Source organism: Rattus norvegicus, chromosome 2 (genome assembly GCF_021556685.1).
Source record: "Rattus norvegicus strain SHRSP/BbbUtx chromosome 2, alternate assembly SHRSP_T2T, whole genome shotgun sequence".
Taxonomy (NCBI): Eukaryota; Metazoa; Chordata; class Mammalia; order Rodentia; family Muridae; genus Rattus; species Rattus norvegicus.
The window spans coordinates 55043612-55070496 of NC_141535.1; the positions used below are offsets into that span (position 1 = coordinate 55043612).

The following is a 26885-nucleotide window of genomic DNA, read 5'->3' on the forward strand; positions in this document are numbered from 1 at the left end:
GTGATTGTGCTCAGGCTGTGAGCCTTGAAAGCAAGAATCGATGGCCTCTAATAATAGTCCTCCCTCCTCCCACCCCACTTGCTCCCTACCCCCAACCCTAGTTTGTGTTTTGGTTCTGGCAGCAAAGCCAAGAGTCACTTGCTTGAGGTCTTATGACTATTGAATTGAGACTTGTCTTTCACTGCAAAACCCAGCCTTCTGACAAATGGAGCTGTTCTTACAACTTGCTTACTTCTTGTCTTTCCTGTCTAGGACCCATCGACTTCTGATGATTGGTGAAGTCAGTTGGGTGGTCTGTCCCTCCCTTGCTATGGCCTTAGTTTTTCCTTTATTAATCCTTCGGGGTTTACCAATCTGAGTGGAATGGCCCTGTGCCTGCTCGGCTTGATTTAGTGATGCACCAGCCCAGCCTGTAGGAACACCAGGCTAGCTTTGCACTTCGCTTGCTGGCCCGGGGAGTTCCGTTGTTAAAGAGAGCTGTGACTGCTAACTGTCCTAAGTGTGAATTAGCATAGGTTGTTTAGACAACAGTGGGAAGTGAGCAGTGGAGCATGGACTCGGGATAATAGAAATGGAAACAACCAGGTGACTTCTGCAAAATGCCTTGCACAGCATCCAAAATGCTCATTTCAGAGGCGGAAGAGCGCCAAGCCGCAAATCAAATCTAAGTCTTCTCTGGAATATAATGCATTTGGAGGGAACTCCATCCAACCTCCCCCTGGTTGTTATTGTAGCGTTGGTGCATAAGCAATGGAGTCTGACTTATTTTGGATTATTTTTGCACATTCATTTTCAAAACATTAGGCCTGTGTTTAGCAAATTCTCTCTCTCTCTTTCTCTCAAGTCTTTCCTTCTCAGTTGGAATTTCTGATAGAGGAAAATAAATGGTGCTTCAAACCCGTAGTTGAAACCCTGTTAAAGCTTGTTACAAATGCATGGTCACGTGTCTCACCTCTTCCCTTCCTTCTTTTATCAGTGAGAAATTCGGCTGTTTCACACTAGAATTGGAGGGTTCCCACGGACAGTTTCCTTTGAACAATGCAGATCCACTGGAGATTTTTTTTTTCAAAAACTTGGAGGGAGGGGTTGTTTGTTAGTTTCATTCTATAATCCAGGCTTGTTTGGAAATCACCCTGGAGCCATAGCTGACCTTAAACTCATGGTCATCCTCCTGCCTCAGAGTACTGGGACTACACCATTCACAGTTGTGATTAGAATAGTTATTAAAGACTCTTCACACATAACATTTAGATAAACTCCAAGTGCTATCCAGAAAAGCATCCGTCCTCACGTCTCACTTAAGGTCCCAGGAGTATGGTGGTGGTTCAGACTGCCTTTCTGGACTCTATGAATGGCATGTGGATATGACCCTTGCCATGTCCTCCCTGCTGGAAAGGGACAGGTTTCCTATTCCTGATAGCCCTTCTGGTTAGCCACCCATGCTTTATTTCGGGGCAGCTTGGCGACCGCTGCTGTGTCACAGCACACAAGCAGCCCCCACAGGCTGCTTATAACTCAGAGCACAAAGTTCACAAAGGGATTCAAACAGGAGGAAAGAGATGTAGTCTTGAACTCTTGACTGTGGTCTTGTTCTTGTAAGTGTCTGGACCTACCTGCCCACCAGTTTTTTAGGTGTGGCTTTCTGCCTTTTCACTTCCTACCTAACTCACCCGTAGGGTTACAGGCACATCAGCCGGCCTCCTTTAAAACACCTTTTATCTTTCTCTCTCTCTCTCTCTCTCTCTCTCTCTCTCTCTCTCTCTCTCTCTCTCTCTCTCTCCCTCTCTCTCTCTCTCCCTCATCGTTTTATTCAGATTGGGATATGATAATACCAAGGCAGAATAGTGCAGACAGTGTTTTCTTGCTGTTTTTCCATCTTTCTTCACTTTAGAAAATATAGTATTTCTAAAAAGTTAACTCTTGTACAATTCCTTACACACACACTTGTCATGATTTGAATATGCTTGGCCCAGGGTTGGAAGTGTGGCCTTGTTGGAATAGGAGTGTTGCTGTGGCTTTAAGACCCTCCTCCTAACTGCTTAGAAGCCAGTGTTCTTTAGTAGTTCCACATGGAGATGTAGAACTCTCAGCTCCTCCTGCACCACGCCTACCTGGATGCTGTCATGCTCCCATCTTGATGATAATGATCTTAATGATGAACCTCTGAACCTGTAAGCCAGCCCCAATTAAATGTTGTTCTTTCTAAGATTTGTCTTGGTCATGATGTCTGTTCATAGCACTAAAACCCTAGGCAATACTTTTCTTCTTTTCATGTTTGATCTACTCTGTCCCTTAAAACTGGAAAGAAAATCAGGAAGAGCCTGGGTCCTTAGCAGCTGGACGTGTGGCTAGCACAGACTTAGTCTCACTTCCTTGGAAGGCCTCTGAGCAAGTTCAGAATGTAGGCAAGCCACTGTAGGGAAGTGTAGGCCGCTGTAGGGAAGTGTAGGCTGCTGTAGGGAAGTGTAGGCTGCTGTAGGGAAGTGTAGGCCGCTGTAGGGAGGTGGCCAGGCTAGGAGTTGGATTCCATCTCTGCCAGCCCATGTCTGTCTTGCCCTCTCAGATAGCCTGCACACACCTACCTCCACCCATCTTACCCAGATTTGTCCTTTTAGGAACTTTAAGTTTCAGAGAGACTCCTTCGTGCCCCTTTTCCCAAGCCATAACTCTCATTGCTTTCATGAGAAGGCCATCGATAAAGGCTTTAAAACAAAACAAAACCATCTTAGAAGGTGGGCTCTCTCTATTTTTATTTTCTCAGATATTGTGTCACAGTCTTTTCCCCTGGATGCTTGATAGTCTAGTGGCAGACAGCATTTTCAAACCTCTCTTCTATACCACTAGGTTGGGATTGGTGCTCTTTGAGCATTTGTGATATCTGGATCATTTGAGTTATAATTTTAAGGGTGAATCCAGCTGTACTGCGCTGCCCTTCCCTTGTTCTCTCTGTTCCCCAAAGTCCTTTAAAAATGGGCAGAGCTACATTGCTGCTCAGTCAGCTCAGATCCACAGATGTCCAGTTCCTTTCCTTGTGAGTTCCCAACAGGACTTGGAGCTCCGCCTCTGGGCCTCTGAGCCTTATATCTTTATACCATTTTGGGGTACTGTTTAAAACATTGTTTCTGTACCAACCGTGGTATTTCACTAGGTGGGTCTAGAAAAGCCTTTGTCTCCAACTGTAATTCCCTGGTGAGCTCCAGAGTTGTATTGCTAATTCCTTTTAGAGGACTTTTACCTGGATGTTCCAGATCTACCCCAACTACAATGTGCTCCCAAGTGAAATTGTCCATCTTTCTTATAGCTAAATGCTCTCATCTTCCTGGCCCAGCTAGAGAAATCTCATCTCCCCACTTTTATATCTAAACCATCACCATCGTGCCCTTCAGCTTGCACTGGATCTCCACAAACGTGATCCTCGTGCTCTGTAGTCTTCTTGCTCTCTTTTTCCTCTCCTTACTCATATTTAGGTCCCTGATGTAGTGCCCTAAAGGTCTTCTAATCGCTTGTAATCAAATACATGAACTAAGGAGTTACTCTTTAAATCTTGGTACAGTCAGCACTGCCTGGGTTACCTTAGCCTATCTGCTGTATGGGATCAGCTCCCTTCCCCCAATGTCTGTAAGCCATCCTGGTTTCCAGGATTTTAGTCTCCTCCATGGTGTGGCTGCTGTCCCAACTCACCCATTCAGTCTTTCTTTTGGTAATTACCATGAGTACAAAGCTATAGGCAAATGGAATAACACCTGATGGGCAGCAGGCGGAGTGTCTGCTATCTTCCATGAATGGACAAAGGAATGTTCTTTGATGCTTTGCCTTGAAATTTGGTAGGAAAACCTTATGTGGGTGTGTTGGGTCACCTGTGTATGCAGGCATCAAATGTTTATCAAGGACTACTATGTGATGGGCACTGAGGAAAGAAAAATTAAGAGATATGGTTCTTCTTCAGACATGGCAGTCTGCTTATGCATTTATGATAGAAGGCTGTACGACAGGTCATGCGGCTGAATAGACAGTTCATTTTTGAGAGGTGACAACAAGTTTCCCGTGAGATGTGTAGAGCATTTTCAGAGACAGCTGATGGCCCGGGCAGAGTTTCACAGGGACCTTAGTGTTATGATAGATAAGGGATTGGAAATTAGAGCAGTGGGAGACTAGGACAGTGATTATAGGGGGATTAATTATGTTCTTCTTAGAGAGCAAAGGTGGAAGGGTTAGGTGCAGGCAAACTTTATATATTGTGTGTGTGTGTGCATGTATGTGTGTGTGTTTATGTATATATGTATGTATGTATCTATCTATATATATATGTTTATTTTATACACATGCATACATGCACACATGCATGAACACATGAATGCACAAGCACACGGCCATGCCATCTCTTTCTCAGTCCAGGAACCCTCCAGTGGCTTCCCATATCACTTAGATTCAAGACTGTTCCTCAGTGTTGTCTCTAAAGTGTACATGGTATGGTTTGACTACATTCCCCCATCACTGCTACTGCTCTCTCCCTCCCTCTACTTCCACTGGACTCCCTTCTTGAAAGTCTGGAACAGTCCAAGCAGAATCCTGCATCATGGTTTTTGTACTTGGTATTCTGTGTGCTTTGAATGCTCTCCCCTAGACAACCTGTGTGGCTCACCCCCACACATCACTCAGGCTCAAGGCACCACACGGGCTTTCTCTTAGTGCCTTTCTACAGACCTTCCCATACCTTTTCATCTGGGAAGCTCCACAAGACCTTGGACTCTGTGCTGTGAGCCTGGGGCACAATGGTGCCATTTCTGAGTAGAGAAAATATTAGTCAGGCGCAGTGAGTTCTTGTTGGATTGATTCATAGTTGAGATCGTGATAGTCTGAGCACATCGAGCACTCTCCACCCTTCCCAGTTGTTGATGTTCATTGTTTTCTCTTCATCGTTGCAGATCTTATTTCCATGCCGCAGATAGACAAACCAAACTCCATAGAAATTAAATATTCCAGTAAAAATCAAATGGGAAGAGAGAGCAAGAGTAAGCCTGGAATCTGGGTGTTCTTCCCCTAAATCTCCTTTGCCTTTGCAAAACTTTCCTGACACTGCCATCACTGCCAACAGTGGGAACCACATGCTGCCTTCTCAGTACTGCTTGCTGAAATCTGTCCCCAGGGGTCTGACTGAGGGCAAAGCATCTGAGTTGCACTTGACATTTACTGTAAACAAGAGAAGGCAAAGCCTTTCTTTTTGAGAACACTAGAGAGAGCTTTGTTTCTGAGGAAGGCTTATATTTGCTTTTTAATACAGTGAGAGATTTGGGTTCTGAGGGAGGAAGAGGAGTAATTGTGTTGTTCTGAAGTTGAGAATAAATCTTCAGGAATGATTTTTCTGATTTAGTCTAATCTATCTGGGAGCATGGGTCTCATGTAGATATTTTGATGCTGATTTTTATCTTTACTTTTTTTTTCTGAAAGAGAATTATAAAAATGGACTGAAGCCTATTAGTCTCATTTATTTTAGGCCAAATGTGTTACTAAAAGCAACAAATGTGAAAGATTTTTGGGGTAATTTTGCCTTGGATTGATTCATAATTAATGGTAGTTTTTGCTTGTGTTTTTACCATCCTGAAAAGCTCATTAGTTTTTCTATACTGACTGTTAATAAGTCTATATAGTTTGGAAAAAAAATAGTCTACTTTGATAAAAAATAAATCAAAATTCTGAGGGGCCTGAGCTATATGTAACTTTGTAATAAGATGTACACTTAGCATACACAAGGTCCTGGTACCATCAGACTAAGAACACAGACATGTTTATATGTGTTTGCCCTTTTATTTCTCCCTTTTGATAAAATCATTGAGAAACAAATAACTCTTCAATGTGGACACGACACAATCCAACATCCAGTAAAAACTTTAACAATAAGCCTTATGGACTATAATTAAGCTAATTGTTTTAAACTGTATAAGTTTGAGTTTGCCAATCTAATGCTACATATTTTAAAAGGCAGAGAAAAAGTTATACTAAGAAAACACTAAGCTTCTACTCCTTTGTGTGAGTGGAAAAGATTTCCTACTTATCCCTGATATCTGCTATACAGAGAGTAAAGATGGCAAGGTTCAGAGAGAGAGAGAGAGAGAGAGAGAGAGAGAGAGAGAGAGAGAGAGAGAGAGAGAGACAGAGAGAGACAGAGAGAGACAGAGAGACAGAGAGGAAGAGAGAGTGAGAAAGAGAGAGAGAGAGAGAGAGAGAGAGAGAGAGAGAGAGAGAGAGAGAAAGCTCAGCTAACACGATAATCCTGTTGAAGAGACGGGGCCTCAAAACCCTAAAACGTCTTCAGTTTCAGGGAAATGGCTTGACACATCCCTTGTCTCAGTTGGCTACTCTTCCCCTGAGAGTATTACTAACTGCTACTTCATCCACATTTAAAGATCACTCGCAATTGTTGTAGAAATATTTAATCCCAATCCAGGGTTTCTACCCTGCCTTAGACCGGTTAGTTCCTGGATAAAAGACACACAACCTTTATATTTATAATATTTCATGAACATCACTAGTCCTGGGCAGATATCTGCCTTCTATATACTATTGTGTCTATTTCCCACCCAATACTCCCATTATATAATTTGCTGAGTTCCATCTGGGATGCTCTTAACTCCAAATAGCCCACCCACATGGCCATTGTTTTATGACTCACCTGGCCCATGCTGGCTTCCTTCTTAATACCAAGCACTGCCTATTTCAATTCTTCCCAGCAATAGGCTGTAGCCATTTTTATTTACCAATCAGAAATAACTTGGGGGCAAGGTCACACAGTATCACTTGCGTCTATGTGTGTCTCTCTTGTCTCTTGGGCAACCCACACTTAGTATTACAATACAGAGCAACAGACCAAACTTCAACATTTCCCCTTTTTAATCCAATAAAAGTCTCCTTTTCTTTTAGATAAATCGAATACAATTATAACAATTCTGAATGTTATAAGGTATAGTATACATTGATAATGCCCAGTCCGTTATATTTGGCAATTTAGATAAAGTATTTTATCATCTATCCTATCAGTGGGTTAGAAATTTGTATTTAAATCATTTATTTTCTTAACTTGTATTACCATTCTAAAAACATCTTTTTAGACCCAGAACAACTTCTTAAATCTTAAACAACTTAAGTTTAATTGTGAGACTATAACTATCTAGTCTTCAGCCTCCTCAGAGATTTGAGAAGGAATAAATATTATTTGAGTATGCAAGAAGCACAGGGATGCAGCTTCTAAAAATCATAGAAACGACAGAATTTGCTTACTGCCTGGACAGTCCCTAATATGCCTTATAACAGTGGGGCGTCTGAAAGACTTTACGTGAAGCAGGAATTATGAAGGACTAGCTTACCCTGTCTTGGCAAAATTGAGCAGTTGACTATCCTGTGTCCACTTGACCTATTCTGTGTGCACATAAAGCTGGGCCTTTTTTCCCCTAGTGACTAGCTTGCCATAGATGAAACAGCATCACATGGAGATTATTGATTCTCATCTTCTTCTTTGAAGTGGAACAGGGGTATTATCAGCAGTAACTCTGTCTCATCGTCAAAAGATTTTTTAATAATGAAATGATTTTAAATGCCATATCCTGTGGATCTTTGATGCTTTTGAAGACCATCTATCTGTTTATAGCATATCTATCTGAACAAGCAAACATTGCCCGTCTCCAGCTACCTATTATCTGTACTACTCAGCATGTATATTTTTGTGAAAATCCAACATGACTATGAATTTGATTGATTGACTGTTAACTTGCATTACTTAATTATCCGAAACAGTTTGTCATAGCAGCTATTTAAAGGACTGGGATTAAACCTTGTATTAAACCTGGGATTAAATGAGTTGCATAGACATAATGCCTAGGAGTAACAAAATTCAGAAATAGCAAAACATCTCTGTGCCCACAGGCTATCTCTACTAGCGCTCCATGAGAGCTCGTAGGATCTACTGAGTAGATACACAGAAAGGCTGGAATTTCTCAGTGAGAGCAAGCTTATCCTGGCCCGGTACTCGGTGCACCTGATTTTCTTTGTTTAGCCAATCCATTTTTGTTATGCCCTACCTTAGTCATCCTAGTAACCTGACAGTCACTTAGTTGGTAACATGTACAGCATTCCACAGTGAAGTGTACACGTATGTAGAAAATAGTTCACTTGTTTTCACCATTATGGCGAGGGTGGTCAGGGAGAAGGCACTGGGCATGTAGACAAGCAGGCTTCTGTGATTCTGTAGAAAGACTAAAGAGAGACCTGATATTGGCTTCTTTGTACTACTGATTAAATATTCTCTTACAGAGTTCAGCATCTGGTAGCTTAGAACAAGCTTTGACGATTAGGAAGGGACCAGAGGAAGAGGCAAAAACCCATTTCATTTCCTCCTTCTGATGTTCTGTGTCTCACACTGCAGGCCTGGTGTGTCTTTGCTCCTCCCCTTTGCCCTCTTCCCACCCAAATCTTGTGATTTCCTTTCAAGTCCTTTCCTTAGATGAACTTCTGTGGAGCTCCGAGACACTGCAACTGTGGAAGTGTCTTTCTGAGAGCTAGAAAGATGCCCCAGTTAGCCCACAGGTACTTAGTCACATGGTATTTTACAGCTCCAAGTCAGTCAGAAGTCTCTGAACCACATTGCAGTACCAAAAGCGTGTTGGCCATTTTGATATACTTAGTGTTCTTCTCATACTTGTAGATGCAGAGATGAATTCTCTAAACCTTGAGCAAGCTCTGAAGCTGTTAGGAATTGATAGGAGATGAACATCCTAACATGAGTAATGGGGGAAGGACGCACAGAGCATCAAAGAGGGCCATGGCCATGGAGGTGCCCTTGGGACACTGGAGTGGATACTGTGTAAGGTATCCTGGAGACACTCTTTTGACAACTAGAAAGGGCATGGCCATTTGACTCTGAGGTAAGAGGTTGTGATTTGGTGCATTTCCCCAGTACCTGGTGACATGGGAACAACCCATTCCTAAAACATTCTTTTAATGTGTAAAAAATGAGTTGGTTACATGAGATTAGGTTCATTTTGATGCCCTGAAATATACTGCTATGGTAGCAAGAGATATTATCATTTAGCTAGGGTTGTTCATTACTGAAAAAAAATGTAGTTCTAGGGTTTCATGTATAGATCTAAAGAATTAAAGACCTCTCAAGGAAGCAAATTCTAGAAAGTTCTGAGGCACAAGTCATTGAAAAAAAAATTGTGAGATACCCGAGGTCTCGAAGGGGAGAAAGATGTCAGGGAAACAGATGGACGCAATAGGGTTTAGGAATTAGTCCTGGTGATATCAGGATCCCTTAAACTATTTTTTTGTTTTTGAGTCTTACTGAATTGTTCAGGTCAGTGCTGAATTCCTTGCTCCAATGATCCTCCTGCTTCAGCTTCCTAAAGCATTGGGTCTGTAGTCTTGCACTGCTCACCCGACTCAAGACATTTTAACTCCTACACTTTGTACTCAAGCTTCTGTTTCTCTGAGCTGGCTTCTGGAGAAGGAAGATGACAAAGAGGCAGAGTGATCAAGGTGAACCCCCAAACCCCTCCTTTTGAAAATTTATTTTATTTATTTATATTTTAATCATTGGCCCCTGCTCAGTCCCCAGCCCCACAGTCCTCATCCCATTTCTCTTCCCCCTTGCCTCTGGAAGGGTGCTCCCCACAACGGGCCACCCCTTTCCCTGAAGCCTCAGTTCTCTAGAGGATTAAACTCATCCTCTCCCACTGAGACCAGACCAAGCAGACCTCTGCTAGACATGTGCCAGGGGCCTCAGTCTGGCCGTTGTATGCCTCCGGTTGGTGGCTCAGTCTTTGGGAGCTTCCTTGGCTTAGTTGACTCTGCTGGTCTTCCTATGGGGTCGCTCTCCCCTTCAGCTTCTTCAGTCCTTCCCCTAATTCAACCATAGGGGTCCCCAAATTCAGTTCAGTGGTTGAATGTAAGTATCTGCCTCTGTCTTAGTCAGCTGCTGGTACAGCCTCTCAGAGGACAGCCATGCCAGGCTCCTGTCTGTAATCACATTATAACATCAGTAATGGTATCAGGCCTTGGTGTACCCCAATGAGATAGATCCCAAGTTGGGCCAGTCATTGTATCACCTTTCCTTCACTCTCTTCTCTATTTTTGTCCCTGTAGATCTTTTAGACAGTAACAATTCTGGGTCAGAAATTTTGACTGTGGGTTAGTGACTTAGTTCTTCCTCTTGAGGCCTTGTCTATCTACTGGAGGTAGAATCTTCTAGAGGTCCCACTCTCCATTATTAGGCATTTTGGCTAAGGTCACCCCCAATGAGTCCTGAGAATGTCTCATCTCCCAGGTCTCCAGTACTCTCTAGAGGGTACACCCACCTCTCACCCTCCCCGCAAGACTGCTTATTTCCATTCATTCTCTTTGTGCTCTGTGCCCACCCACCGCCATTATCTGATCCTGTTCCTCCTGTTTTTGGTTTTTAAACCGCAGTTCAACCCCTCAGTGTACCTTCAATGTTTTGTTTAATACCATGATCAGGGAAGTAGATCAAGGCAACAGAGGATTACAATCCAGAGAATTTAAAGGTCCAAATAAATGCCTCCAGCTCTCCATTAATTTAATTAATTTAGAGTACTAGTCTTTGGACTCATGTAGTGTTTTTGATGCTGCCATACTGTACCGACAGTGCTTATTAGAATTTATTTTTAAAAGTTCAAAATCAGCAATCCTTCCTGCTCTGTGAATCACTGATGAATGCAGCTGTCATGCTATACTGTGAGGCTCAGCTCAGCACGCTCAGGAAAGTGCAAAAGTGGGAGTCAATCACGTTTGTCTTGAGAGCCAACCTGTTGTTGCGCTGCAATGCTGATGCTTATCATCTGGGCGCATTTTATTTTTGCTCTTGATCTCTGCTGTGTCTTGGAGCTAAATGTGAATGGAATCACCTAGCTACATTGTTTTAACTGTACAAATACAAGTGCTGGTTTCCTAGGTGAGCCTTCTGGTTTGTCTCCAAATATGTACTGTGTTTTCATTAATTCTGGTGTTCTGAGGAAATTAATTTAGCCCATTCTTTGCTTATTTCTATGTCAGACTTCATGTAGGGACTTAGAACTTCATAAAGAATTTATTGGTAGGTGTACTGGCTGGTTTTGTGTGTCAAGTTGACAGAAGCTGGAGCTATCAAAGAGAAAGGAGCCTCCCTTGAGGAAATGCCTCCATGAGATCCAGCTGTAAAGCATTTTCTCAATTAGTGATCAAGGGCAGGAGAGCCCAGCCCATGGTGGGGGGGGGGTACCATCCCTGGGCTGGTAGTTCTGGGTTCTATAAGAGAGCAATCTGAGCAATCCAGGGGAAGCAAGCCAGTAAGTAACACCCCTCCATGGCCTCTGCATCAGCTCCTGCCTCCAAGTTCCGGCCCTGTGTGAGTTCCTGTCCTGACTTCCTTTGGTGATGAACAGCAATATGGAAGTGTAAGCTGAATAAACCCTTTCCTCCCCAACGTGCTTCTTGATCATGACGTTTTGTGCAGAATACAAACCCTGACTAAGACAGCAGGTTACCTGAATTTTAATTATAGGTTGTATAAACAATGGCAGTTAACAGTTATTTATACTAAGTGTTGGATGCTGCGTTTAATTTAAATCTAATAATACTATAAAGTGACACAGCCAAGTATGAACACACAGGTCTTGCACGGATAGTGTGAGAAGGACCAGGTTTTGTAGAAAAGTTCCTTGGTGAGGTGTCTACACCTTCCCTACCTATGCTATATTATTTATGCAAAAAATGGTTTCTAAAAGGTCTGTGTTGGTAGGGCTCCATTAGTGTTGTCAGTCGACATTCATCATTCCTCCTAAAATGGGGCTGCTTGTTCATTAAAATCCACGTGGCTGCCTTCACACCCAATGCAGCTCCTTTTCAAATAACGAGAACAAAGTGAGAGCTCCCTGCAGGAAGTGTTCCTCCGAGGCCTACAGACTACTCACTTCATTAGAAGTCAGACTTGGAATTCATTGTGACATGTCTTATTTGAGCTATATTAGATGTAAGAGAGCCTGACAACTATAGAAGTTCAATGTTCATCATTAATTTCAGCTGTTAAATTTAGCTTCCGTGACATGCAGAATTTGAAATCTCACAAGGAAGGTGACAGTAGATGAGAAGAGAAGATGAGAATTTCATTCTATATCTGCAGCTTTCCTTATAGAGCAAGCTAGATCTAGAAACAACTCGTTTTTTTTTTTTTTTTTTTTTTATTAACTTGAGTATTTCTTATATACATTTCGAGTGTTATTCCCTTTCCCGGTTTCCGGGCAAACATCCCCCTCCCCCCTCCTCTTCCTTATGGGTGTTCCCCTCCCAACCCTACCCCCATTGCCGCCCTCCCCCCACCAGTCTAGTTCACTGGGGGTTCAGTCTTAGCAGGACCCAGGGCTTCCCCTTCCACTGGTGCTCTTACTAGGATATTCATTGCTACCTATGAGGTCAGAGTCCAGGGTCAGTCCATGTATAGTCTTTAGGTAGTGGCTTAGTCCCTGGAAGCTCTGGTTGCTTGGCATTGTTGTACATATGGGGTCTCGAGCCCCTTCAAGCTCTTCCAGTTCTTTCTCTGATTCCTTCAACGGGGGTTCTATTCTCAGTTTAGTGGTTTGCTGCTGGCATTCGCCTCTGTGTTTCCTGTATTCTGGCTGTGTCTCTCAGGAGCGATCTACATCCGGCTCCTGTCGGTCTGCACTTCTTTGCTTCATCCATCTTGTCTAATTGGGTGGCTGTATATGTATGGGCCACATGTGGGGCAGGCTCTGAATGGGTGTTACTTCAGTCTCTGTTTTAATCTCTGCCTCTCTCTTCCCTGCCAAGGGTATTCTTGTTCCCCTTTTAAAGAAGGCGTGAAACATTCACATTTTGATCATCTGTCTTGAGTTTCATTTGTTCTAGGCATCTAGGGTAATTCAAGCATTTGGGCTAATAGCCACTTATCAATGAGTGCATACCATGTATGTCTTTCTGTGATTGGGTTAGCTCACTCAGGATGATATTTTCCAGTTCCAACCATTTGCCTACGAATTTCATAAAGCCGTTGTTTTTGATAGCTGAGTAATATTCCATTGTGTAGATGTACCACATTTTCTGTATCCATTCCTCTGTTGAAGGGCATCTGGGTTCTTTCCAGCTTCTGGCTATTATAAATAAGGCTGCGATGAACATAGTGGAGCACGTGTCTTTTTTATATGTTGGGGCATCTTTTGGGTATATGCCCAAAAGAGGTGTAGCTGGATCCTTAGGCAGTTCAATGTCCAATTTTCTGAGGAACCTCCAGACTGATTTCCAGAATGGTTTTACCAGTCTGCAATCCAACCAACAATGGAGGAGTGTTCCTCTTTCTCCGCATCCTCACCAGCATCTGCTGTCACCTGAGTTTTTGATCTTAGCCATTCTCACTGGTGTGAGGTGAAATCTCAGGGTGAAACAACTCGGTTTTGAAGGTGTAATATCTAGCTACTTAACATGTAGTCGACACTAGTTTTGACTAAGTTAAGGTAATCCTTTGTCTTAAAAAAAAACAACCCATCCAAGATTCATAATAGTCTTCCATTTTTATTCCTATTCCCTTTCATTCATTTATTCGTACATCTGTCTATCCATCCATTTATTCATACATTGTCCATCTATCCATTCAGAAATTGTAGAATACCTTTTATGCCTTGCACTGACTTACACATATCAAAGCCTTCTTAACTATAGGTCCATGGCAAAGTTGAGGAGTTACTGTGAGGAGTAAAATCACAATTAGTTTGAGTTGTGTGAAATGCATTGTCTCTGCCCATGTACATGGTTTGACACCAGTCTGGGGAGACATCTCATCTAATTCATGGGTGGATGTTTAAGAAAGCTAAACAGGCAAGGGATGGTGGTGACGTCCATTGTATTTGGTGTGTTTAGATCCACAAGAAGGAAGAAGCATTTTACCGTTTTTAAGGCAAGACCCACAGTGCACTAGGCTAGCCTACAGCCTCAAAGGCGGCTACCCTTTCATCTATGCTCTTAGTGCTCTGAAGTTAAATAGGAGTTTAATCATAACCGGAAGGTCAGAGCCGATGTCGCCTACAGCTGGGCTCCAAGGAAACCTCTAAGAAGCCACTTCTACACTGGGGTCAGGAAGGAGCTCAGGAAGGGAGTTAATGGGTAAAACCTGGTTTCCACTCATAATCGCCCCCTTCCGTTTTCTGTTGGCAGAAAGGAAACTGTGGTTAAAAGAAATTGGAAAAGAAAAAGCTCATTTAAGACAGGTTATGTATTTTCAAAGTAAAGCTCAGACAATCTCAAGGGAAAAGAAAACAATAAGCACAAGAGAAAGTGAGTACAGTATGCGGAGTCACTTGGCCCCGCAGTGGTCTATTTTGCGTGGTCATTAGGAAAGAAAAAAAAATCAATTCCAGTGGCTGAAAATAACAACAAATCATGACAGGCCTTGCCTGGGAGGACTGAAAAGGATGATGGGGACTTTGGGACTGCAAGTGGGACTGGTAAGAAAATTAGGTGTTCATATACCACAAGTAGATAATCTCTAAAGTTCGTATCGAGGAATTAATATCATGCTAAATATACTGCTTTAGATGTAGGAGACACACACACAAAAATATAGAATTGATGTGTTTTCCCATTGACAAAGGAAACAAGGCATTGCTGTTTTCTGTGCGTGTGTGTGTGTGTGTGTGTGTGTGTGTGTGTGTGTGTGTGTGTGTGTTTAATGAACAGAATTAAGTCTGTTTTAGGAGAGGAAGGTTAGGTCGCATGCTTGCTTTGTATGTGTCCTTCTTACTCTTGGCAAACAACTACAGATTTATTAAGAGGACCATTCTTTGGAAGAGAATAATGAGGGGATATTATACTGGAACCACACATCAGGTGCTTCAGGTTATGAGGCTTGAGGGTACTTATAGGTGGAGCAGTGTTTTCCTGGTAAATCTCATAAGCTGAGCGTTTGGTAACTTATCAGGGTCCTCACTAAGTCATTCTAGGAGTGATAGCTGAGAGAAGAGAGCTTGACAAAGGTTTGGAAATAGCCTCTTTAAAAGTTGATGTCTCTGACAGCTTCTGATTTTTCTACAGTCATAGACCAATTCTAAGGAATTACTCCCCTAAATAGTGTTGTTAATGTTTTTTCTCTTTGTCCTTTAAAACAGGGGAATGCGCATAAAATCATGGAGAAGTGTACACTACCACTGACAGGAAAGCAGTGCGTCAACCGCATCATTACAGAAAAGGTAAGGACCGCTCTTCTCTTTGCCTCCATGCACATCAACCACCCCCTCCCTCCCTTATTTCACTGGGAGACACGTCTGGGGCTTTTTAAAAGTCACCGTCTGAAACTATATCGCATCAGTAGCCTTGAGGTTCCGAGAGTCTGTGGAACGAAGGGATGGGGAAATGAGTGTTTCTAAATGCAGACTTGCTCATGTGTAGTTCTCTGCAATTACTCTCACGCACCGGAACTCTTATCCCGGGTAGTTCTCCCACTACGCTGTAATCAGAGAGGACTTAGATTAATCCTTAAATCTGAATTCTTAAGGCATCAGGATGGGCGATGAATGTAAATTTCAGAGTGCACTTGTTTTTTCTTATTTTCTTTCTTGTCTGCCCAAACAACAAGGATAAAAGGTTGGATTTTTTTTCTAGGAAAATTCACCCACAGTTGAGTCACTTGGGTGTGAGTTGTGGCATGGACCCACAGTGGGCCCAGACACACATACTTAGCATGGTTTCCGACCTTCTTATGAAGTGGACTCCAGAACACATCTGTCACTTCCAGGCCTCTGTATTTTGTTTCCTAAATGGACAGTTTTGGCCAATTGTACAGTAAAAGACTGCTCATGTTAGAGAAGTATTTAGGGATGCTGTCCACAGCCAGATTTCTTTCTCGGATTTAAACGGACAGTGTGGGAATGTCATGGTTCCCATGAGTCCTCTGGAAAAGTGGTTTTCTAGAAGACACGGGGCAGAACTGCTTGTCTGAGTTTTCCCCACTTCTCAGCGGTGCCTCTCTTCTTTTAACCAGAGCTGTATGGCAGTGTCTCACAGCATCTGGCTCCCCAGCCTTCTAGAGAGCCACGACAGGAACACTCTAAAGTACACTCTGCCATGGGTTAAGTAGACAGCACTTCCCAGAAGCTGCATTTTCAAGGAAGCTTCCCTCTGGTCCTGCATTCCTGAGACTGTATGGAATTCCATGAATGTGCATCATGGCACACAAGGGCAGAAGAGCAAGTGTATCAGCCACTGTTATTTCTTGAGTCTCCTCTAAACTGTGGGTAGAACTTGTTGAGATGATCCTTTGCTTTGTAGTGAGGACAGGGCCATTCTCAATCCTGATTTCTTTAGTATGGTGGTAGCCTTAACCAGGGGTTTTCTAGCAATGGTCTTCCCAAACCTGAGCTTCCTTTATCCCTGAGTAAGGCTCTCTCCACTCCTCCCCTGCCCTTGCCTGCCCTGCCCCTGGCTTCCCAGGTCTGCTACCTACACAGCCTCCTATGCCACACTCTGCTCTCTTGTATTCCACCCCTCCTTTAAGCCTAGCTACACCTGCATCACAGTGGGGCTTGCCACCCTCTTAGTGGCCAGTGCTTTCCTCCTCACAGTGGCCCATCATCCCCATCATTCATCCCTAGCATTTTCCATTTGATACTTGTGTTTCCTTATGTACTATTTATGGGTGATAAAGTTTAATGACATTCCGAGCACCTTTTTTACTTCCTTTTTCCATTCTTCCACTCAATAAACCTTTCTTTGGAGAACCTTCTCAGAACCACACTGTCTAGCAATGCCTTACAGAAAGAAGGAGGAGGGGGGAGGGGGAGGTGAGGGAGGGAGAAGGGGGAGGGAAGGAAGGGAGAGGTGGTGGTTACAGATGTCCCTCACAGGACACATTCCATGGGATTAGGCAGCAGGCACCCAGGGGAGTAAGGAACTCCATAGACAAGGCACAGCACACCAGATGTCATCCCACATGGCAGCCCAGCAGCAGTACCAAGAACTGCTACTCGGGGGCTGGGGATTTAGCTCAGTGGTAGAGCGCTTACCTAGGAAGCGCAAGGTCCTGGGTTCGGTCCCCAGCTCCGAAAAAAAGAACCAAAAAAAAAAAAAAAAAAAAAAAAAAGAACTGCTACTCGGCGGCATCATACACAGCATCATACACAGCATCGCCCAAGTTACACTTTTTCTGTCAAGTCTTTCTGACTTAAAACTCTCCTGCCTCAGCAAGCTTCTATAAGGGTGCTCCCCCCATCCACCCACCCACTCCCTCTCATCTCCCCTCCCGGGCACTCCCCTACACTGGAGTATTGAGCTTTGACAGGACCAAGGGCCTCTCCTCCCATTGGTGCCCAACAAGGCCATCCTCTGCTGCATATGCACTTGGAGCCATGGGTTGATCCCTATGTACTCTTAGGATGGCGATTTAGTCCCTGGGAGCTCTGGTTGGTTGATACTGTTGTTGTTCTTATGGGGTTTCAAAGCCCTTCAGCTCCTTCAGCCCCTTCTCCAACTCCTCCATTGGGGACTCCGTTCTCAGTTCAATGGTTGGAATTCAGCCTAATCTTATGAGTAGGGCACCACTGGAAAGACAGGTAATTTCTATATTTTTTTTAGAGAAGGAGAATGTCTGACTTACTGTATCCTGGCAAAGCTCAGGACAGGAGGGAGGGGAAGAGCAGTGTGAGGCAGGAAAGAAGAGGGAAGAAGAGGGAAGAAGTGGGAGGCAGAAAGGGGTTTCCTTTTTAGCTCTCTGGCAGAAGGGTGCATTAGAAGAACAGAGTCTGGTTGGCGGCACACATGATGAGCTTGGACCTCTCTTGGACCTCAGATCTTGTTTTCTGGGCCCACTGTTCCTTCTGTCACCTTCAATTGGACACCTTCAATTTCATATTCCTGAGAGTCTGAAAAAGACAAAGGGAGATTCAGATCTAGGGTTCAGAGGAGAAGTCGGAACTGTTATAAGCTACCGAGAGACCTTAGCAAATGGCCACAGATGGCCACAGTCAGAACATGAAGTATGAATGACACTGTGGGAAGGAAAGAAAGTCAGGACAGCTAGGCTAGTGTGTCTGGCGTCTCAGGGATGGGCTGCGTGCTTACCTCCGTGAGTCGTGCAGGGGAGGGTGCTCTGTGGAGGATTTGAGGATGCATATCATGCACCATCCCATAATTCCTTCCCAGGAGGATTCCCTTAGGCTGCCCTTGGAAAGCAATTGTAATTGTTTCCTGTCCTGTGGATCAGTTATAATAGATAGTGTCCCTATCAGCACCTGCCTGTAATCAACCCTCCGATCCATAATGTAGCCCTTATGGTGGTAATAAAGTAATTAGCTTACTTACCTGTAAGACAGGGTAGTTTCAGTATCATTTTTGATTAGCAGTTAACAATTTAGCTTTTAGGTTTTCACTCTCTGTTTTGTATCAAGGTTTTGTTTGCCCCTAAGACTACTAAAACTCTTCCCAAATAATTCAAGTTTCCATCTTTTTAAAGTCTATAGATGGCTGGCCTTCTGTATAATCTGGGAGTTAGTTAGAGCATGATGATAGTGTTAATAAAAAGGGTTTTCTTTTTAAATCATGCAGCCAGTTTGTAATCTCACCTCCCTTAATCCTGAAGCCCCACATTAATGACACCACAATTATCTTTTTCTGAAAGCATGTCTGTATCTCTTCTTAATAACATAATCCAGGGGTTTTTTGGTCATTTTTCCTTTATTTTTATAAATTTATAGTTGTTTATTGTTAGCATTCTGTCTAAGCTCTGTCCCACAGTTACCTGGCAACAGCCAGGTGTGTTCGCCAGGTATGCTTGACACTATAAAAGGGGCTGCTTGCCCCCCTCCTCACTCTCTTGCTCTCTTGTTCTCTCTTGCTCTTGCCTTCCCACCCCCTCCTGTTCCTTCCCCTTCCCACTCCCTCCCTCCTCCCTCTCTCTTCACCATAGTCTGCCTCTACTCTTCTTCCCTATCCCCCCCTCTCTCTGTCTCTCTCTGTCTCTCTCTCTGTCTCTCTCTGTCTCTCTCTCTCTCTCTCTCTCTCTCTCTCTCTCTTTGCTCCTACTACCCTCTTAACTCCCCTTCCCATGCCCTGAATAAACTATTCTATACTATACTGTCCTGTGGCTGCTCCCTCAGGGGAAGGGATGTCTCAGCATGGGCCCTCAGAGGCACCCCCTTCCCCCATACCTCACCACACCCCCATAGAACATATCCCCCTTCTCTTTATCTTTTTGTAAACACATCAGTTATGATGCATGAAAAAGCAGCAGATCAGTTTTAATGGTGCTCTAGACAGACTTTCTACAAAAGAAAAATACCCATTTAAAAAGTTTTTATCATTATAAAGGCAGCTAATAGAATATATAAACAGTCCCAAAATTAACATTTTCCCCACTCATAGAGCACACACTTCTGCTGGAAAAAAAAAAAAAACCAACAACAACAAGGAAGGTTTTGTTGTTTTTGAGAACGGAAGTGTTGACCGGAGAGCTGGCTCAGAGGTTAAGAATGCAAGTGTGCAAATAGAAGTTTGCTGTAGTATTTGCTCTTAAATTTCAATCATTGTTTCAGGAAAAGCAACTAACTTATCAAGCAAACAAAGAAAGTAGGCATCTTTCATCCTGTGAGACTTCTGAAAGAAAATGCTAACAGACTGGAGACTAATTTTTTCAGGCCTTTGAATTGGCTTAGTCAATCTGCTAAGTAATAACAACACATCTGTCCCAGGTGTAGTCCAGAGAACGTGTCACTGTCCTGTATGCTCCTGTACCACAGCCCCCTGTACCACAGCCCCCTGTACCACAGCCCGAGGAAGGGGGAGGGGGTTTCTGTGCTCCCACACCACAGTTTCCCCAGGCTGCTTAGCTGTTGTGCAGCAGAGCTCTGTGACAGGCGAGCTCAAAGCCAGTGCTTTTCCCTCAGTGTGGCGCCTTCTCAGTAACCATGTATTTAAACATGACTTCAAAGATAGTTGAAAATAAAGATTGAAGGCTACAAAAAAAAAAAGGGTAAATTTATGTTATATCCACTGTAGAAAACCTGGGAGATATAACCTTTAAGTCTGAGAAAGGAGACTCCCTATGAAAGCTGCACAGAGACCCATAGAACAGGGTTTGAGGGTCTCAGTTACAGCTTATCAATACAGTCTTCCCGAGGCAAGTGACCCTATGTCCCAAAACTAAGCAGAGCCCAGCAAATATCTGAGAAGACTTCTGAAGAATTCCCAAGTATAAAGCTATATTGAGTGCTTTGTAGACCTCGTCTAAAGTCAAGCATACTGTGGTGGAACCATCACAAGGTGGTGGCGTGACCACGATGCTAGGTGGGTTGTTCAGGCTGGGGTTGGCATTCCCTGTTTGCCTTAGGCACCAGCACTGCCATTCGATTTGCTAGAGAAAGGCATAAGCGTGGGTTCTCATGCTCTCCTCTTGGGACCCACGTGTTTCCATGGGAATGTCAAGGTCGGAGACCTTTACCAGGGAGCACTTTAACAGCCACTTAGAGGAGCTGGCTGGGCTTTCATTTCATAAGTACACTTGGGTACTACAGTGTCTTCTGTTGTTTACTCAGCATCGTTTTCCCTTCATCCCCATCCTGTCTCTTCCCTGCTATCCCCCTGCCTCGTTCCCACTTTGTTCATTCCTGTCCCTCTCCCTTTCATTGGTTGCCTCTCTGGCATTTCATCTAATGACTTCACAAATGGAAGACAGCTTAAAAAATGGAATACAGTACTAGAAGAAGCCAACTGTAGCCAAGAAAAATGGCTGATGAAGGACTTGGTATTGTTTATAGTAGTCATAACAGACATTCTTTTTTCCATTGCCTGGATTTCTGTTTCTGGCCCTGGATCCTCTCTCTGTCCTAGGAACTTAAAAACCTATATCACCCCTATGATATTTTTTCATGATGGAAATGGTTGTCATTTTCTTGACTTTCCTACAGGGTGTGTTTGACGTGGACAAGAAAAACGGGTTGACATTGATCGAGCTTTGGGAAGGCCTGACTGTTGATGACATCAGGAAGAGCACAGGCTGTGACTTTGCAGTAAGTGCTTCTGTGGGCAGCGTCTTGCACGGGACCTCAGGCTGGGTGGACAAATGGTTAAAGGCACCAACCATTCATTTCTGCGCAATTAAGGAGCTGATCTGAGCAGGAGCAGAAGGGGAAGCTGCGTGCGTGCGTGACTCAGGCCAGGGCCGTCAGTAATGTGACAGAACATGACAACACACCAAAGAGCTAGAGAGGACAGAGGACACCTGCTTTGTGTGAAGTTATGGAAGTTCTCTATTTGTCAGATGTGGCCAATCCTGATGTTTGACACTTGTGGAGAAAGGAGGCTTCCTTGTCCTTACACTTGTCTGACAGTGACCCTCTCCTTGGCTCAGTTCTGTGGTTTTTATTCTAATATTAGAGATACTAGAATGTAACAAGAGCAAACCTGTTTCGTCCTACCTGCAGGTAAATAATAGCGCACAGAAAACTCAGACTTGGAAATCTAGTAAATATACAAGGAGAGTCCCTATTAAAATTCCCTTAGTCACACTTACTTATGTCTGCTTTAAAAAAATGTATTCATTTATTGTGTGTGTATAAAAGTGTTTATTATAAATCACTAGTCACCTTCTGTTAGGGTTGACAGATAGATGTAATTAACTTAAAGTTAACCAAAGGTAAAAGGGATGTATATGTCTGAAAGTGTAGGACAGAACTCATTTACTAATTACAATAAAACACACTGAGAAGAAATTAGAGAAACTCATTTAACAAAAAGTGTTTGATGCGCCGACCATAGATGTCATACTTAACTTCCTGAGCACGCAGGCTTGGCCTGTTCCTACAAATGCATAACGAATTTCCTTGAACCAACTTTGTTGTATAATTCATTATGTACATAGTAACCACCTCTTGGTACTGTTCCAAGGCCTTTTGTTTATTAACCTTTTCTGAATTTCCCTTTGGAAAAAAGCAGTCTCCCAGTAATACCTTGCTTGAAAAGCGCGTTTTTAATTAGCTTTCTCATAATCTCAGGGGAAAGAAAGGGAATTTATTTATTCTTGAACTATTTAGGACTTTTTACTCCAGTGAAACAAGCAAACGGTTTCCTAATAGGCTCCTTTGTTTTGCTTTGTGCCTGTGCGGAACAGGAAACCTCTGACAGGTAACACCTTCAGAGATCTGCAGAAATTTCAGTTTCTGCTGCAAAAGAATGCCCAGCATAAGACCCTCATTATTGAGGTATTAGCTATTTATGTGGGTAATTCAGAAAGCCTCACTGTTTTCATTAGAGACCCATGGGGGGAGGGACTACTTGTCATTTCTGTATAGATTTGAAAATTTCAGCCCTTCTGATATCCCAGTATAATCCCCTCTGTTTGCATTTATGAAACCGATATGAAATTGGTTTACGTTTTGATGTTTTAATATGTATATGTGTTGTGTTCAAGTCAAGATAGATGTTCCTATGTACTAAAGCATCAGTGATGGAAACATTTAAAATCCTCTCCAGCAGTGTGACGCATATCACACATCGCTGTTATACCTAGGCAGTCACCACTGCCCAGCAGCACAGCACACATTCTCACGCCCAGCCTTGGGGAACCAGGATTCCACTCCCACTCTGACGTCATACTGTTTTCCAGTCTCCGTGCAAGTGAGATCACGCAGCGCTCGTTTTCATGTGCCTGCTCCCATGTCTCATCTAAAGCGGTGACTTCCACTGCCGTGTGTGTTGCCACAGAATCCAAGAATTCATTTTTTTTTTTTTTAGTAACTTGAGTATTTCTTATATACATTTCGAGTGTTATTCCCTTTCCCGGTAACCAGGCAAACATCCCCCTCCCCCCTCCCCTTCCTGATGGGTGTTCCCCTCGCAACCCTACCCCCATTGCCGCCCTCCCCCCACCAGTCTAGTTCACTGGGGGTTCAGTCTTAGCAGGACCCAGGGCTTCCCCTTCCACTGGTGCTCTTACTAGGATATTCATTGCTACCTATGAGGTCAGAGTCCAGGGTCAGTCCATGTATAGTCTTTGGGTAGTGGTTTAGTCCCTGGAAGCTCTGGTTGCTTGGCATTGTTGTACATATGGGGTCTCGAGCCCCTTCAAGCTCTTCCAGTTCTTTCTCTGATTCCTTCAACGGGGGTCCTATTCTCAGTTCAGTGGTATGCTGCTGGCATTCGCCTCTGTATTTGCTGTATTCTGGCTGTGTCTCTCAGGAGCGATCTACATCTGGCTCCTGTCGGTCTGCACTGCTTTGCTTCATCCATCTTGTCTAATTGGGTGGCTGTATATGTATGGGCCACATGTGGGGCAAACTCTGAATGGGTGTTCCTTCAGTCTCTGTTTTAATCTCTGCCTCTCTCTTCCCTGCCAAGGGTATTCTTGTTCCCCTTTTAAAGAAGGAGTGAAGCATTCACATTTTGATCATCCGTCTTGAGTTTCATTTGTTCTAGGCATCTAGGGTAATTCAAGCATTTGGGCTAATAGCCACTTATCAATGAGTGCATACCATGTATGTCTTTCTGTGATTGGGTTAGCTCACTCAGGATGATGTTTTCCAGTTCCAACCATTTGCCTACGAATTTCATAAACTCGTTGTTTTTGATAGCTGAGTAATATTCCATTGTGTAGATGTACCACATTTTCTGTATCCATTCCTCTGTTGAAGGGCATCTGGGTTCTTTCCAGCTTCTGGCTATTATAAATAAGGCTGCAATGAACATAGTGGAGCACGTGTCTCTTTTATATGTTGGGGCATCTTTTGGGTATATGCCCAAGAGAGGTATAGCTGGATCCTCAGGCAGTTCAATGTCCAATTTTCTGAGGATCCTCCAGACTGATTTCCAGAATGGTTGTACCAGTTTGCAATCCCACCAACAATGGAGGAGTGTTCCTCTTCCTCCACATCCTCGCCAGCATCTGTTGTCCCCTGAGTTTTTGATCTTAGCCATTCTCACTGGTGTGAGGTGAAATCTCAGGGTTGTTTTGATTTGCATTTCCCTTATGACTAAAGATGTTGAACATTTCTTTAGGTGTTTCTCAGCCATTCGGCATTCCTCAGCTGTGAATTCTTTGTTTAGCTCTGAACCCCATTTTTTAATAGGGCTATTTGTCTCCCTGCGGTCTAACTTCTTGAGTTCTTTGTATATTTTGGATATAAGGCCTCTATCTGTTGTAGGATTGGTAAAGATCTTTTCCCAATCTGTTGGTTGCCGTTTTGTCCTAACCACAGTGTCCTTTGCCTTACAGAAGCTTTGCAGTTTTATGAGATCCCATTTGTCGATTCTTGATCTTAGAGCGTAAGCCATTGGTGTTTTGTTTAGGAAATTTTTTCCAGTGCCCATGTGTTCCAGATGCTTCCCTAGTTTTTCTTCTATTAGTTTGAGTGTGTCTGGTTTGATGTGGAGGTCCTTGATCCACTTGGACTTAAGCTTTGTACAGGGCGATAAGCATGGATCGATCTACATTCTTCTACATGTTGACCTCCAGTTGAACCAGCACCATTTGCTGAAAATGCTATCTTTTTTCCATTGGATGGTTTTGGCTCCTTTGTCAAAAATCAAGTGACCATAGGTGTGTGGGTTCATTTCTGGGTCTTCAATTCTATTCCATTGGTCTATCTCTCTGTCTCTGTACCAATACCATGCAGTTTTTATCACTATTGCTCTGTAATACTTCTTGAGTTCAGGGATAGTGATTCCCCCTGAAGTCCTTTTATTGTTGAGGATAGCTTTAGCTATCCTGGGTTTTTTGTTATTCCAGATGAATTTGCAAATTGTTCTGTCTAACTCTTTGAAGAATTGGATTGGTATTTTGATGGGGATTGCATTGAATCTGTAGATTGCTTTTGGTAAAATGGCCATTTTTACTATATTAATCCTGCCAATCCATGAGCATGGGAGATCTTTCCATCTTCTGAGGTCTTCAATTTCTTTCTTCAGAGTCTTGAAGTTCTTATTGTACAGATCTTTTACTTGCTTGGTTAAAGTCACACCGAGGTACTTTATATTATTTGGGTCTATTATGAAGGGTGTCGTTTCCCTAATTTCTTTCTCGGCTTGTTTCTCTTTTGTATAGAGGAAGGCAACTGATTTATTTGAGTTAATTTTATACCCAGCCACTTTGCTGAAGTTGTTTATCAGCTTTAGTAGTTCTCTGGTGGAACTTTTGGGATCACTTAAATATACTATCATGTCATCTGCAAATAGTGATATTTTGACCTCTTCTTTTCCGATCTGTATCCCCTTGACCTCCTTTTGTTGTCTGATTGCTCTGGCTAGAACTTCAAGAACTATATTGAATAAGTAGGGAGAGAGTGGGCAGCCTTGTCTAGTCCCTGATTTTAGTGGGATTGCTTTCCATTTAGTTTCTCTCCATTTAGTTTAATGTTAGCAACTGGTTTGCTGTATATGGCTTTTACTATGTTTAGGTATGGGCCTTGAATTCCTATTCTTTCCAGGACTTTTATCATGAAGGGGTGTTGAATTTTGTCAAATGCTTTCTCAGCATCTAATGAAATGATCATGTGGTTTTGTTCTTTCAGTTTGTTTATATAATGGATCACGTTGATGGTTTTCCGTATATTAAACCATCCCTGCATGCCTGGGATGAAGCCTACTTGATTATGGTGGATGATTGTTTTGATGTGCTCTTGGATTCGGTTTGCCAGAATTTTATTGAGTATTTTTGCGTCGACATTCATAAGGGAAATTGGTCTGAAGTTCTCTTTCTTTGTTGTGTCTTTGTGTGGTTTAGGTATAAGAGTAATTGTGGCTTCGTAGAAGGAATTCGGTAGGGCTCCATCTGTTTCAATTTTGTGGAATAGTTTGGATAATATTGGTATGAGGTCTTCTCTGAAGGTCTGATAGAATTCTGCACTAAACCCGTCTGGACCTGGGCTCTTTTTGGTTGGGAGACCTTTAATGACTGCTTCTATTTCCTTAGGAGTTATGGGGTTGTTTAACTGGTTTATCTGTTCCTGATTTAACTTCGGTACCTGGTATCTGTCTAGGAAATTGTCCATTTCCTGAAGATTTTCAAGTATTGTTGAATATAGGTTTTTATAGTAAGATCTGATGATTTTTTGAATTTCCTCCGAATCTGTAGTTATGTCTCCCTTTTCATTTCTGATTTTGTTAATTTGGACGCACTCTCTGTGTCCTCTCGTTAGTCTGGCTAAGGGTTTATCTATCTTGTTGATTTTCTCAAAGAACCAGCTTTTGGTTCTGTTGATTCTTTCTATGGTCCTTTTTGTTTCTACTTGGTTGATTTCAGCTCTGAGTTTGATTATTTCCTGCCTTCTACTCCTCCTGGGTGTATTTGCTTCTTTTTGTTCTAGAGCTTTTAGGCGTGCTGTTAAGCTGCTGACATATGCTCTTTCCTGTTTCTTTCTGCAGGCACTCAGCGCTATGAGTTTTCCTCTTAGCACAGCTTTCATTGTGTCCCATAAGTTTGAGTATGTTATATCTTCATTTTCATTAAATTCTAAAAAGTTTTTAATTTCTTTCTTTATTTCTTCCTTGACCAGGTTATCATTGAGTAGAGCATTGTTCAATTTCCACGTATATGTGGGCATTCTTCCCTTATTGTTATTGAAGACCAGTTTTAGGCCGTGGTGGTCCGATAGCACGCATGGGATTATTTCTATCTTTCTGTACCTGTTGAGGCCCGTTTTTTGACCAATTATATGGTCAATTTTGGAGAAAGTACCATGAGGAGCTGAGAAGAAGGTATATCCTTTTGCTTTAGGATAGAATGTTCTATAAATATCCGTTAAGTCCATTTGGCTCATGACTTCTCTTAGTCTGTCGACATCACTGTTTAATTTCTGTTTCCATGATCTGTCCATTGATGAGAGTGGGGTGTTGAAATCTCCCACTATTATTGT

General features: G+C 42.9%; 1 protein-coding gene across 1 annotated transcript in view; it reads left to right on the forward strand.

Annotated features, from left to right (window-relative positions):
• The window catches only part of Oxct1 (3-oxoacid CoA transferase 1), a 134748-nt gene that overhangs the window by 94900 nt on the left and 12963 nt on the right, over nucleotides 1-26885 (forward strand). Inside the window, 2 exon segments of the mRNA NM_001127580.1 lie at nucleotides 15159-15239; nucleotides 20946-21047. Coding sequence (NP_001121052.1) covers nucleotides 15159-15239; nucleotides 20946-21047 — 183 coding nt within the window.